The sequence below is a fragment of the Ischnura elegans genome, chromosome 8, assembly GCF_921293095.1.
Source record: "Ischnura elegans chromosome 8, ioIscEleg1.1, whole genome shotgun sequence".
Lineage (NCBI taxonomy): Eukaryota > Metazoa > Arthropoda > Insecta > Odonata > Coenagrionidae > Ischnura > Ischnura elegans.
The window spans coordinates 81765354-81778836 of record NC_060253.1 but is presented as its reverse complement, the minus strand read 5'-3'; the positions used below and the strand labels follow the sequence as shown (position 1 = coordinate 81778836).

Sequence of the window (13483 nt, the reverse complement as noted above, 5' to 3'; positions counted from 1 at the left end):
AGTCTTAGGGCCAGTATTGCTTCCCCTGAGCCTTTGCTTTTTTCTGAATCCGAATTGGTTCTCATCCAAGTAGTCTTTTGCTCCTTATTTTATTCTTCTATTTATGATCATTTTCAGTACCTTTGACACACACATTTTCAGGCTTATGGTCCTACAACATTCGCAGTTCTCCACCCATTTCCTCTGGTGACTTGGGATTATAATGTTCATTTCAAAGTCCTTTGGTACCTCACCTACTGTATACATCTGATACCTATACAAGGATACCAATCTTCTCTAATACTGATAATGGGAATTTATGCAGAAAAGAATTAAGTGGTGCTTAGTACAAATATTTTCCATGTTATAATGAAAATATTATAGAATGAGCACATTGAATTGATACAAATTTTTTAGTCCTGCTACTCTTTTCCATATTTCTTTGTGAATCATTACGTGCCAGCAGAAGCAAAGGCACTAAATGTGTCTCGGCAAGGCCCAGGTATCATTAATACATTGCACTGTTTTTAAAGCCATTTATGCATACCTAAAATGACAAGAAATTGCTCACTTTAGGAAGTTATCATTTCGGCCAAGCCAACCCTGAATACTACATGCAGAAGTTACGGGAGCAATCCTCATGCATACAAAAATGCACTTCTTTCTGTCACTGGTTGGTGGGATACCCACACCTTTATGCAGGCATCAGCCAGTAGCACCTAGTTTTAAGTCTAAAATCAGGAGGAAGTCATGGAGTCAACAAATGAAAACCATGAAATTTCAGTAATCAAATTTTTAATCCTGACAACATTAATTTACAGCTGTAGTTATTAGTTCAAATAAAAGTTCTTATAAAACCTAAATACTGGGGATGGGTTCTTTTGGACTACTGCTGATAAACAAGACTCAAGCAGCTATGGAAAACCACGTATAAAAAATGAACTTGACTCATAAAGCAGCAGATCCACATAGGAAAAGGAAGCCATTGGGAGTATCAATATAAAAATTGTAGCCACTACTTCCAAAAAATTATTATAATAATAAATTTTTATTAAACTCATGGCAGAACTTCAAAAATTTCACATTTATCGATGGATTGAAATGGGAAGTTTCGTAAGGGTCCCTCTTCAGTGAACAAATAAAAATTACTAAAACTATATCTCTAGTCTAAGGACTTGTGACTATGTCACCACTATTATTTTTAAGAATACTAGAAATGGTTCATGACTTCATAGTTCACTTTAAAAACATTGAGCCAATGCTGAGGATGATATCTGAAAAAATATTTTCAAAGGCAATCCAAGATACGAAAATACCACACTGTTCTTGGCCCATATCACAATATCACAACACACGTAATAAGGAAATGGCACTCAACGTCATTGTAAGCCTTGTGGAAAACATAGTATGTGCAATATCTTGTGGGCAATCTTGTGCACACTGCAATCAGAAAGGTAAGGCAGTGGAATGAGCAGCAGTGAGCAGAGAGACACTCGGGGCAGGGCAGCTACTTCTTCTTACGGTCTGCCATGCACTTGGGACAGTACCACTTGCCCTTGGGCTTCGTTGTCAGACCCACACATGCAAAGTGGAACCACTCGATGGGGCACTGAAACAACCAAATCAGAAACATTAGGACAACATAAAATCCCCAAGGGACTCTGATTACAGTGAGCAACGAAAGTGATAAAAGAAACAGCCACAGGTGTGCAATGGTCATCAAAGTATAAATAATTTCCACTATCTTCCCTGAAGGTACAATTTGACATCATAGTCCTTCAAACTACTGAGGTAGCTCAGTTTAACGAGTCTTCATAATACCTGGAACAATCACTCACTGTATCAGGTGCTTGTTAAGCCAATGTCCCACGGTCAAATTTGCATCAAATTTTGATACAACTGACACATACCGTGTCCCACAGTCAAACTTTCATCCAACTGGCTTTTGGTCCTATGGTTTGGACCAAAAACGTTTTTTCCAAATGGATAGGACAGGTTCTAAATTTTCATCCAATTGGATGTAACCAACCAATCACAGGGCCTTTGACAATTAAGCATTGCCAAGCGCTGACACCAAGGCCACACAGGTTAAACTTCCTTAGCCTATGCATGAGTATTATAATAAATAAATATATATATTATGGACACAAAAATAAACTTGGTTGTATTCCACACAGTATGCATTAAAAACCCAACCGGTTTCCACCTTATGAGGTCATTATCATTATCGTAAGCCTCTTGGTAAAGACCTGAAAGGGTCAAAACCGGTTGAGTTTTTTCATAAATACTGTATGGAATAAGGTACTATATGTAAAAGGTTTAGTTTTTAATCTATAATGTCACCATACCGCGAAGTGAACTCACAAAAAATTATTTCAAATGTATACTGTATTTGCACGAATCTAAGACGAACTCGATTCTAAGATGACCCCCCCTTTTTTGGAACTCCACCAGGGGAAAAAATTTTTTTCCTAATAACTACAGGAATAAATGATCAATGCGGGAATGTTTGGCTCGGTTGCCTATGTCCCAGGAAACACAGGATCTTGGTGTGTAATTATGATATTCTTTTAAGGATTCAAACAAGATTTTAGCTAAATACAGGAATACTAGTACTTCATGGAGGCACTTAGGCCATATTGTTGATTCGACTCATATCTCTTTCAAATATCCTAAATGAACACGCCACCTTGATTAAAAATGTTTGTTCTCCACTCGGCATTTATGCTGTTGTCGATTTCTGTCTGACGTAAAAATTGTCATCCATCAAATGCCATTTCCAGTACACGCATTCACAAGAGCAATGTGCATGTTGTGCCTAAAATAACCCCTTTCACCGGCGCAGTGATTGGTTGTGAGATGGATCACAAAGGCCAAAAATAGTCTATTATTTGAATTGTTCCTGTCTAAAAAATATATTTTTATTATAATTGAGGCAGCGTGGAGAGCGTGAACAATGTTGTGCTAATTGTCAGCAGCACCCCCACCTGGGTCCTCGGCTTGATCTCTCTACTTGTTTTTACCAGGTAGCTCGCTCTACCCTCACCCCTACCGTCATGTGCTAGTAGACAACCCACGCACACAATATTCACGCACTTCTAGCCCGGATTATTTTCTTTATGTTCAATTATTTTCAGTCCATCTCTTAAAGTTCTCAATAGTTTCTTAAGAGGGGCCATGGTCCGAAGACGAATAAAATTAAACTGGTGAAAATGAAACCTGACTTCATTAAACCCACACGGAAAACACAGTGGTTTGAAGTCAAGCCACCCTGGAAAGTAGGGAACCACTTGTACGACGTGAAGTTCGGAACTGATGCTATTGCATACGGCATACGCAGAGCATGCTGCAGAGGGTGAAGCATGACCATATGACTGCGGCATGAAATTTTTTGCCCCAAAGATACCCATTCTTTTCTAATTAGTGTAGCACCAGATGAGCAAATGAATTCGGATTGTTAGTAGAGAGAAACTTGAGAAGTTATCCCTTCATCAGTAACTCTGACAAGTGAGACTTATGGTATAACTCATAATTGATAACTAATAATAACCTGATATCCTGTTTTCGAAAAAAAAATGCCGCATTAACTGCCGAGAAGCTCAGCTACGAGGATATCGAGTTTCGTCAAAAATCACCATCATATTTTGTGTTTGGTCTGGTTCTTTTTTGAATTACGTGGAAATTACTAACATTTCAGTCTAATAAAAGTATAAAAGCAATTGCTGAAATTCATTGTTAGACGCTTCTTTTGGTCTAATAGGTGACTCATGCAGCAGTTGATCTCCAAAAAAGGGGAACTTTGAAGCGGGTAGGCTGAAAAATGTTCAGCAGGTGAGAAAGGGAGAGGTGTGTAACAGGTTAGTATTGTTCTCGTGTAACTTGACATTTTCTTTCAAAGCTAATATCTTCATAATACGATCCCTGCGCGAGCTGGGACCTTTTGTTTCATTTTGGAGAAGAGGAAAGTGTCAGAGGGGGGAGGCGAGTGCTGAATAGAGGGGGATGGCGGATCTTGGGAAATGCGCTTATGTTACTTTCCTGATTGTGAGCTTCTCCCTATGGTAGTTCCACCTCAAGGGAAACATTCAAACTGTGTGCCTGTCGTTATTAGCCATAAATGACACATTGCATTTATTTCGTCTCATTTTCGTCAAACGATGGATGCGGGAAAATTATGCCTCGGGACCACGATCAATGCGGGAAAACGATATTTCGGGGAACGTTAGATGCAGGAAAAAATTACATTTTCTGCAATGAACTTTATTTGGGACCAGGAACGGCGAACGATGAATGTGGGAAAACAATTAATGCGGGAACAATAGATCGGGGTTCCACTGTATAACTTTTTTTGGAAAGCGGCAGTGTAATGACTTCTTTTCTCTGCCATCGTAACACTCTGAAAGGCACGGGATCACAACTGAATCGACCTCTCTAATCAGAGGCAATTCATGTTACCTTTTTACCGTTGCTCTGAGAAAATGCGACGACTTTGTAGCAGTTTATTCCGCGATGGAATTGAGGCTTTCACTTTACAATTTAGGTAAATTGTAACTAATCACATGAACATTTTGTGAGTTGATCAAGCTTTAACTTGAATGGAGCCGAACCCAGGGTAAAGCAGGCGATCTCGTGGACACGGCAGAAGTGCACCCGGCGACTGATCGGCACACACCCAATCTTTGCCTGTTACTTAAAAATGGAAAATGTTTTCGTACTTAAACGCAAAATTAAACAAGCTAAATTACTGTTCAACTATTTTTGACGTTGATTTTTCGTTGTAGAGATATCAGGTGGCAAACTCAGGTATCTATAATTTTTTCCGACGTAAATTATGCAACCTGATTGACGTCGAGAATTTTGCCTCCGATTGTAAGACGAACCCTCTTTTCTGCAGGAGTTAAGAGGGGAAAAAACCTCGTCTTAGATTCATGCAAATAGGGTACATATATATGTTCGTGATCGCCTGGTGTGGTCCTTAAAGTAAAAATGAGCAAAAATTCGTCTCGATATGCGATGGAAACTCTCAACTAAGGAATCCGTAATAATTACTTCAAGTTTAATAAGAAGGAAGCAATCTTTAGAATCGCAATACAAGGAGGGATGTTTTGGAAAGAATAAAAGATTTACTTAAGGTATCGAGGTCGAATTCTACAGTTTAGCTTTGTGGAGGGCATGCAATCCAAGGGAGTAAGCACCTGGAGAAATGACAAATATGAAATGACGATTATACCTGTGAAACACTACAGCTGCCAGTTTTGATCACTATGATTATAGGATAAGGACCTTATTTTTAGCAACTGCTAAATTAGGAGAGAAAAAATGTGATTTAAATGCACATTTACAGCACTATTCATAACATCTTCTCAACTACAACGTCCATCATTTATTAATAACATTTTCTTCGCGGGAATTTACTGCCTCACTTTTGTATCCTGGCATTTTATTCTGCCCTCAACCTTGCTGATAAGGGACATGAAAATATCCTCACTTATCATCAATTAATATCGATAATATATGGGAACATCTGCGACCAACTCCCTCTCCAACATGTTTAGCACGCTTATTCCAACGCTTTCATACCCCCCTTCCAGCCAAGGCTAAGTTCAGCATTCCTTGTTTTCTTTTTTTCGCCTCTTTAATGTTCAAGAGGCCAGTTCAGACAATTTCGACTGCTAAAAAAGACAGAATCCTTCACTTCCACAAGCTTCCAAATTTGTTTACATAAATATCGTCATTCGTTGTTTTTGGTCCAAATTGTGGGACACACCCGTCCCGTTGCATACAAATTTTTGCATCAAAATTTTGGTCCAAAAACTTTGATGCAAATTTGACCGTGGCATACCGGCTTTATATTCAAAGGTGAAGGATGAAGGCCCTCCATTATCAGTGACACAGCGAGGGGGGGTTTTGGGGGATAAAACCCCACCCCCAGAACTCAGAGAAATTTTTAAGTGTAATCAGTTTTACTTAATTGAACTGATATCACTCATAGAATAGCATAGGGATTAATAAAATACCCCTCAGAAAGCCGTAAAACTCACCATTTTAAACAATTTATCTTAAAATTCTGCAATTTACTAATCTCGCACCCACCGCTTATCCTGGTGGGTATACCACACCCCACACACCCCGGTATTAGTTGCACCTAAACCTCCCCCAGCCTTAATTCCTGGCTGCGCCCCTGTCCATTATCATATTCACCTTTAACTACAACTTTTATTTCATATCAGAGCTATGTCACAGATGAGTAAGATCTGCTTTTGCTCACCTTGCATATTTGAATATAATTTTGAAAATGAAATATTGAAAATTAATTATTTCAGCATGTTTTCACAAACCATTCATCTGTGGCCGAGTGTCCGATGATATGTAGCAACGTGATCACAGATCAAGAACTGTCTGGAATTTTTAACATGTGCCAAATTGCTGTGCCATGGCAGAAACCATATTCCACAGGGCCTACTATGGGCCTCAGGGCGTTTTATTAGGAAGTATTTTCATCTGATAAAAGCATTGCTTAAGTGAAAAAGACAATCACAATGATATGAAAATAATCATACATGCATACAAGTAATAAGACTTGAGGAGTGAACTCACATCCAGGTTGTCACAGCCAATCATCTCGCCGTAGGACACCTGGTGGCAGAGGCAGTAGGTGGGCTCGTTGGGGTCGACTGGCATGTCGAGCACATCCGAGGGGTGCGTGATGGCACTGGGTGCGGCTGCCTTAGAGCCACTGCCCTTGGAGCCTCCCTTGGAACCACTGCCATCACCTCCTGCCCCCTCCACACCTCCTTCTCCCTTCTCCTCCCCTCCTCCACCTCCCTTGGAAGAGCCACCTCCCGCCCCCTTCGTCTCCTCCCCCACACCTCCCTTCTTGGGCCGCTTGCGTGCCAGCTTAAGTGAGCGCACATCATCCTCTGATGAGGCAGCACCACCTGCTGCTACAGCTGAGGCACCTCGCTTCTTCTTCTTCTCCTCCTTCAGCTTCTTGCGTCCTTCTTGCGTGGCATCAGCAGGGAGAAAAATCATTAGTCAGACTTGGCTAGAGGAGCCAGCTTTGGGAGCAGTATGGGAATTCAACTTCTTGCCCTACACAAACATAGATGCACACTATCAAAGCTTAATTTCATTGAGTGAGAGAAAGCTAATAAATCACTCCTTGCAAACTGGAATTCACGTGGGGGGCATGTTTGCATAAGGGAAAAATAATAAACTCTCCCTAACGCTTCCATCCTTTTTTTAAGAGTGAGTTTAGAAGTAGGTAGTTTTGTATCATTTCTACACCTTGATATCGAAATTCAAAGTTGAAACCATAGTTGGCACTAATAAAGTAACACAATGTAAGAAGATTCAAATGGAGTGGCCTCTTTTACAATCACATGATTCCAATTGGTTAAAGTGCTAACTTCCTTCTTGGAGATTTTTGCAGCTTTTTTGATCTTTCATTTTTGTGCCTTTTTTCCTGTGCCAGTGAGTCACTTTTATGCGAAATTTTTCTCTTCCTACTAGGAGCATTACCAATTGAATATCAAGTAATAATTGCTCTCTTTCTCTTCAGTAGGGGAATAGACCTCCCTTGCGTCATCGTTATGCATAGCTGGAAAATGTTGCCCCTGGTCAACATCTTCTGGCAAAAATTCAAATCACCACAACAATGGTGCAAAGGATGCCTACTACTTAAGAGAGGGACACCAGATTGCTGTAATTCATTCACTTAGACTAGTCCTAGTAGAAAGAGTGAAAGATCTATTGAGGGAAAAATGACTCTGTGGCAGCATTCCCCGAAAGAAACAAAATAATTTACATGTTGATGCATGTAAATTTTTTTGTTTGCTAACGTGTAAGATCTGTAGAGAATTTTTAAAAAATGAAAAGGACAAGAGTCAGGTATGACCTGCAAATCAACATAAAGAAAACTAAATTATTAGTCGGCATCTCTACGGAAGTGGCTATGACAAACACTTAAGTCAGAAACAAAAAAATTGTAAAGCACTTGAATGACCTGACCAAGAGACCCACAAGCAATGGACACAGCAAGAAGGAAATGGTCAGTAGAATTAAGTGAAGAGGGCATTATTCAAAATGACCAATCTATCGATAGAGTATAGGCACTGAAGTACAACAGTCAAACCTAGCAGAAAACGTTTTTATGCTCCAGCAGCAGACCATTGAACCTTAAATTAAAACCTCTAAATAGTGGACACTAAATAATGGATGCAGATATCAGAAAACATACATTTTTCCCTGATTAAGTTCAAATACAGGCACACTATAAATTTCTTTTGAAAATGTCCCTTCCTTCAAAAAACAAACATTTATTGAAAGCCCATTGCTTACAAAGAACTTATCCAAAAAAAATACATCAATCAAATTGAGAGAAACACCATTTGGTCTAATGGTTCCTTCTTTTTCACTGCCATGCATTCCATACAGTAGGTATTGTGAAATTATAAGAATGAGGCTCATTTAATTTAAATTTAATAACTTGGACTGCTTGTGGCATCATATGCTCAGCAGTCCAGCAACACCTTGTCCAGTAGTGTCCCAAAATATACACAGGGAAGAATGACGCATCGGTAACTTAACTGGCTAAAGCACTCGACCGGAAATCGGGGGATCTGGGTTCGAATCCTGGTCAAGGAGGATGATTTTTTCCCTGTCGATCTTTCGCACTATGAGGCTCTGATCTGATTTCCAAAAGGAGACAGAGTTAAAGGGAAGGAAGAGGCTCGGAAGCAGCAAGGTAAGATGAAGTACTGAAGTGATGTAAAAAGGAAGTTACAAAGATGGATGGGGATCTCTCAAATTCTACTCCCAAGCTTTGCTTGTCTACTGTGAATGTGAATGCTTCGGTCCTTAAGGGATGCAAAATTATTGCAGAATTGACTTTGAATTATTCAGTTTGGTGCCTGAGGGCCAACCTGACATCACGATACTAAAGAGCAGCAAGTAGGCACAAAAGACAGGTGGCTCTGGGATAGGAAGAAAGACAAACCCGAATTCAGAAGTAGAAGAATACCCAAATACAAAAGAGCACCAGGGTCAAAGAATAGAAAACTATGTTGGTATTCCATACTATTTCAAAATTGGAGACGGATATCATGAGTGCTGGCACTGACACTTACAAAGTAGGGAAACCTATGCACAATCTAGCGCAAAGTCAGAGTGTTAAAGGGAACACAAGGGGTAGGTAGGGGTGCTCATGCGAGTTGACATAGTGAATCATAAAAAAAGATGTTAAGTGTTCGTGCTTGCAGAGAAATTTGGCATCGGAAAGATGCCAGTAAGTGACTTTCTTAGGAGCAAGGAGAGAATTTTGATAGAATGGACTGAGAACCAAGGTGAAAATATCAAGAGACAAATTCCAAAAACTGACAGGCTGGCAACTGATAGCCTCACTCACAAGTGGTTTTGTAGGTCACATTCATTAAATATACCTGGTGCATTGATGCTAGAGAAGGCAATAAAATTGCAAAAGAAATAAGTGTAGGAATGGAATGGCTGGTTTGAAAAATTTAGATTAAGCCACACCATATAATTCAGAAGTGTATGTGGAGAAGCAGAGAGAGAAAACTGTGCAAGATTGGAGGTCCAACCTACAGATATCTGTAAAAATGGCATTGAAAGGAACATGTTAAATCGTGAGAGATCTGAGTTTTCTTTCATGCATTACTGGAGAAAACCATGTGCATGAAGAATAATCTTTAAAAGAAAAAGCTTCCAAAGAAAGAGAAACATTATTGTTACAATATAAATATGATTGTCAAATTGAAACATCTCTGGTGATTGGAAAATCCTTCAGACAACTATACTTTTAGAACATAAATGTAAATAATCTCAGTGTGCACTAGCATATACAAACAAAACTGTTAGGATAACTTAAAACATCATGACAGACTGGATAAAAGAGTTCAACCAGAAAATGGGTAGGGAGAAAAGAAAGGTTCTTTTGTTCCACAACAGTGCCGCACCTAATCCAGACCGGAAAATGTGAAATTACATTTTTTCCACCAAATACAAATCTTTATATCAGCTTTTGGTTTTAGGGGCGATACAAATCTTCAAAATCCAATGCAGAAAAATGATATGGGGCATATTTTATTTTAAATTGAAGACAAAAAGAAGCAAATGGAATTAAAAAAGTATCACTATTCTCAATGCCATTCATTGAATAATGTATTTCAGCATTGAATGATGTTGAAGGAGCAACTGTATGTAATTGCTAAGGCAGGATTTTATAATGATGAGGAACATAGTATGGAATTCCATGATAGATTGTGGAAACTGTGATCAAGAAGTGTTGGAAATTCTAGTGAAAATTTTTGAGGGCGAAGAATAAGAGAAATATGCAGCCATAGTTTCTGCATAGCAGAGCAATCCCTTAAGACAAACAATCTTGTTTCTGAAACAATAGTGGGTTCTTTGCAAGAAAATTTCAAAAGCAGTGACAAAGACAGAGGGTACGCAGGAAGACAAGACGAAAATTCTGACCAGTAAAGAAACTTCGAGGATTATTGAAGAGATAAAGTAAGCTTTTTTTTTGTGTGAAAGAGATGCCACAGGATGCTGAGTGAACTCCAAGGTTTCAGTGATGAAAAAATGTATCAGGAAAATTTTGATAAAACTGTGTCAAATGTGAACAAGTCTAACATGATGATTGGTATCTGCGTTAATTCCGCGTCGACTCATTTTTATCGAGGAATCGCGGTCGTCTAGTTGTGTTTGTCTGTTGTGAGTGACAACGGTTTTGAAAGCCATCCTGCTTTCATCGAAGGCCTTCAACCTGAGGAAGAAAGCAAACTAGCTTTGTAAACTGTCGTCACTCGCAACAGACTAATGCTGCTGCAGTACCTGGTAAAACTGCACATCATATATTATTACTTCTACAAATTGTTTTCATCTATCCCTAAAATGCACAATTGGAAATTTGTGGTAAAAAAATGCCAGGATTAATACGCACCAAACTTTTTCGATGAAATTTAGCAGAAAAAAATGCTAATTATACCAGGAAAATTGCCCTAAAATAGCCTTTGAAACATAGTTTTAAGTTGTTAGCAACTCTAATCCGGGTTCTTCTACAACTTCAGTATGCACTAATCATGAAAAACCATAATTTTGAGAATTGGGTAACAATAAACTGCTTACTCTTAGAGGATGTTGCATCCTCTTGTGCTCTTGAGTTGGACTTGTCTTGTATTTCAGACTCGAAGCGAGCCAGGTCTGAATCCAAGCGGCGTATATGCTTGTCCACCTGGAAGGCAACGATCGACAACACATGAGCAGGTGTCCTCCATGCATACATATTCATCTTCAGCACAGTCATAAGCATATATGTACCACGAAAGAGTGAAAAAACACAAATCGTAAGAAATTCGGCTGTCCAAGAGGACAGATGAATATCTGATGATACATGGATAAGCCACATGAGATGTCACACTCACCCTCAACTCTTCAAATCAAGGGTTGCCTCACCCTAGACTAAGGCACAAGCGCGTGAATTGAACGTATTCAGGACGGGGGGATGGCTCCTTTCCCTGTGCCACATTTGAGGATTTATATTTGTGGGTATTTTAAGCCAACACCGAGGATTTGAACCAGATACCCCCTGAACACTAATGTGCTTCACTACCTAGGCCAACTCACTTCCATTATCAAATCTCTAAATGAATTTGCGGGTATGTATAAGAGCAAACCCAGTCCTCTTTTAAAGATTTTTTTTTCTCAGGAAAAATTTCATTGGCTGATAATTCATACTTATAGGTAATTTCCTGACAAGGTGATGCCAATACTTTCAAAAATCACACATATGATATCATAGAACCTTAGTATGCACTTGGTAATTGTTTACAAAAACATGCACCTCCAGCAAAGGTGATTCAAATTAAAACTAAATATCACAGATATTGTTGCGATTTGCTTTCCAAAAGGAGGAAGGAAGCCACTTCTTCATTCACACGCCGAGGCTATTCCGCGAATTGCCGTTAAATTTCCTAATGAGAGCTTTGTAGACAGGGTGTATCCATGATTTCTTTCTGGGGGGGGCATAAGCAAGGGCGGATCCATGATTTCTTTCTGGAGGGGGGGGGGGGGGGCACAAGCAAGGCCGTATCCAGGATTTTGTTCTGGGGGGGCACTAGGATACCTTGTAATACAAAAGGAAAGCAATGATAATAGGACCGTATTAAAAATCTTGCATATTTTTTAAGGGTCTGAGGGGGAACGTGCCCCCCCCCCCCCCCCTAGATCCGCCTATGTTTGTAGATACCCTACAGTTTATTAACACAATAATTACGAACTAAACACCATTTCAATTAAACATTAGCAGATTATCAGTTAAAGGATATTGTAGTATAACGAGATATCCTTTTCTCTACTAACATTTTAGACCAATAGTTCCATAGATTTGGTAGGTCGCTCAACATCTCGCACGGAAGAATTGAACACTACTAGTGATACTAGTGTAGTCTACCGATGGTAACTCACGAAACAAGATTCTTAAAACTATAACAATGATTTGGATGTCATGATTTTCCGTTTCGAATATTGGTGTGGCATAAAATAAACTACTCTAATCGTAACCGAAGAGCACATTGAAAGCTATGTACTCATCAGATAGATCCGTCGGTGAGACCCGACTAATCCATTCAAGGATTGGAGAATTAATTCACTCACAAGTTCATATGTTTGAATAGCTAGTTGCACTTTGTCGTCCCCATACTCCTTGGCTTTGTTAAAAAGTTTCTGAATACTGTCCATCTGATCTTTCTTCTTATCTGGTCCCATATTTTTGACATTTCTAAGGAAATCATCCGCTAGTTTATCAATGTTTTTCATGAGACCCTGGGCTCTTGCATCTAAATCTCTCATTAAAGTAAAATTCCGTTGAAGTTCAATAGGTAGATGCTCCAAACCTGAAAAGAATTTAAGATCATATCAATTACAATTGAAATGGTGATTATAAAGAAAATAAAAAGCAGCATAATTTCATAGAGAAACGACTCACTGTCCAAATAATGTTCCAAATAAAGGGCGGTCGTCATTTTTTGGGGCAGTCTTCGTCACAGAACTGATGAAACTTCGCAAGATAGAGCGGTAATGACACAATTCTATGCTTTGTATCACATTCTAGAGCTAGCCTTAAAGCTCAAATGTACTGGAAGATCACGTCACTACACAAGCAACAAAACTTCCACCGTGCTTTAACATTTCATACACAGTATTGTTTGTCAACTTCTACATCCAGCTGCAACAACAACCTAAGAATGTAAATGAAGAATCTTCTTCCGAAAAAAACACAGCACTTACGCCGACCATCAACCGTCCACTAATTCCAACTCTTGTAGAGATTAAACGTCTTTTGAACGGAATTACTTAGGTATCATACAACCCTTCTAATTGAATATAATATCCAAAATACCAATAATTTCGTGCTTTGGATTTGATGCAAGAGACACCTATTAGGGAATTGTGGGGATTTTAGGCACAGCTTTTTCCGTTAGTG

At 39.2% G+C, this 13483-nt stretch overlaps 1 protein-coding gene across 2 annotated transcripts; it reads right to left on the bottom strand.

Annotated features, from left to right (window-relative positions):
- Nucleotides 1-757: 757 nt before the first annotated feature.
- On the bottom strand, nucleotides 758-13437 carry LOC124163294 (inhibitor of growth protein 4). 2 transcript variants are annotated; one of them, XM_046540096.1, is made up of 5 exons: nucleotides 12986-13437; nucleotides 12655-12893; nucleotides 11128-11233; nucleotides 6577-6977; nucleotides 758-1588 (listed from the first exon to the last, which is right to left on the bottom strand). In XM_046540096.1, exons 1-5 carry the CDS (start codon nucleotides 13020-13022, stop codon nucleotides 1487-1489), a joined length of 885 nt encoding a protein of 294 aa, XP_046396052.1. In that variant the 5' UTR covers nucleotides 13023-13437; the 3' UTR covers nucleotides 758-1486. The 2 variants fall into 2 exon arrangements, with proteins under 2 accessions (XP_046396052.1, XP_046396051.1); XM_046540095.1 differs by having other exon boundaries at nucleotides 6577-6980; nucleotides 12986-13435.
- Between the last annotated feature and the right edge of the window lie 46 nt (nucleotides 13438-13483).

Coding starts and splice junctions, on each gene's coding strand:
- LOC124163294 (XM_046540095.1), bottom strand. CDS start 13,022: ATGACGACCGCCCTTTATTTGGAACATTATTTGGACA. Junction 12,894..12,985: donor TTTGGAACATTATTTGGACA/GTGAGTCGTTTC, acceptor AATTCTTTTCAG/GTTTGGAGCATCTACCTATT. Junction 11,234..12,654: donor CTATTCAAACATATGAACTT/GTGAGTGAATTA, acceptor GTTGCCTTCCAG/GTGGACAAGCATATACGCCG.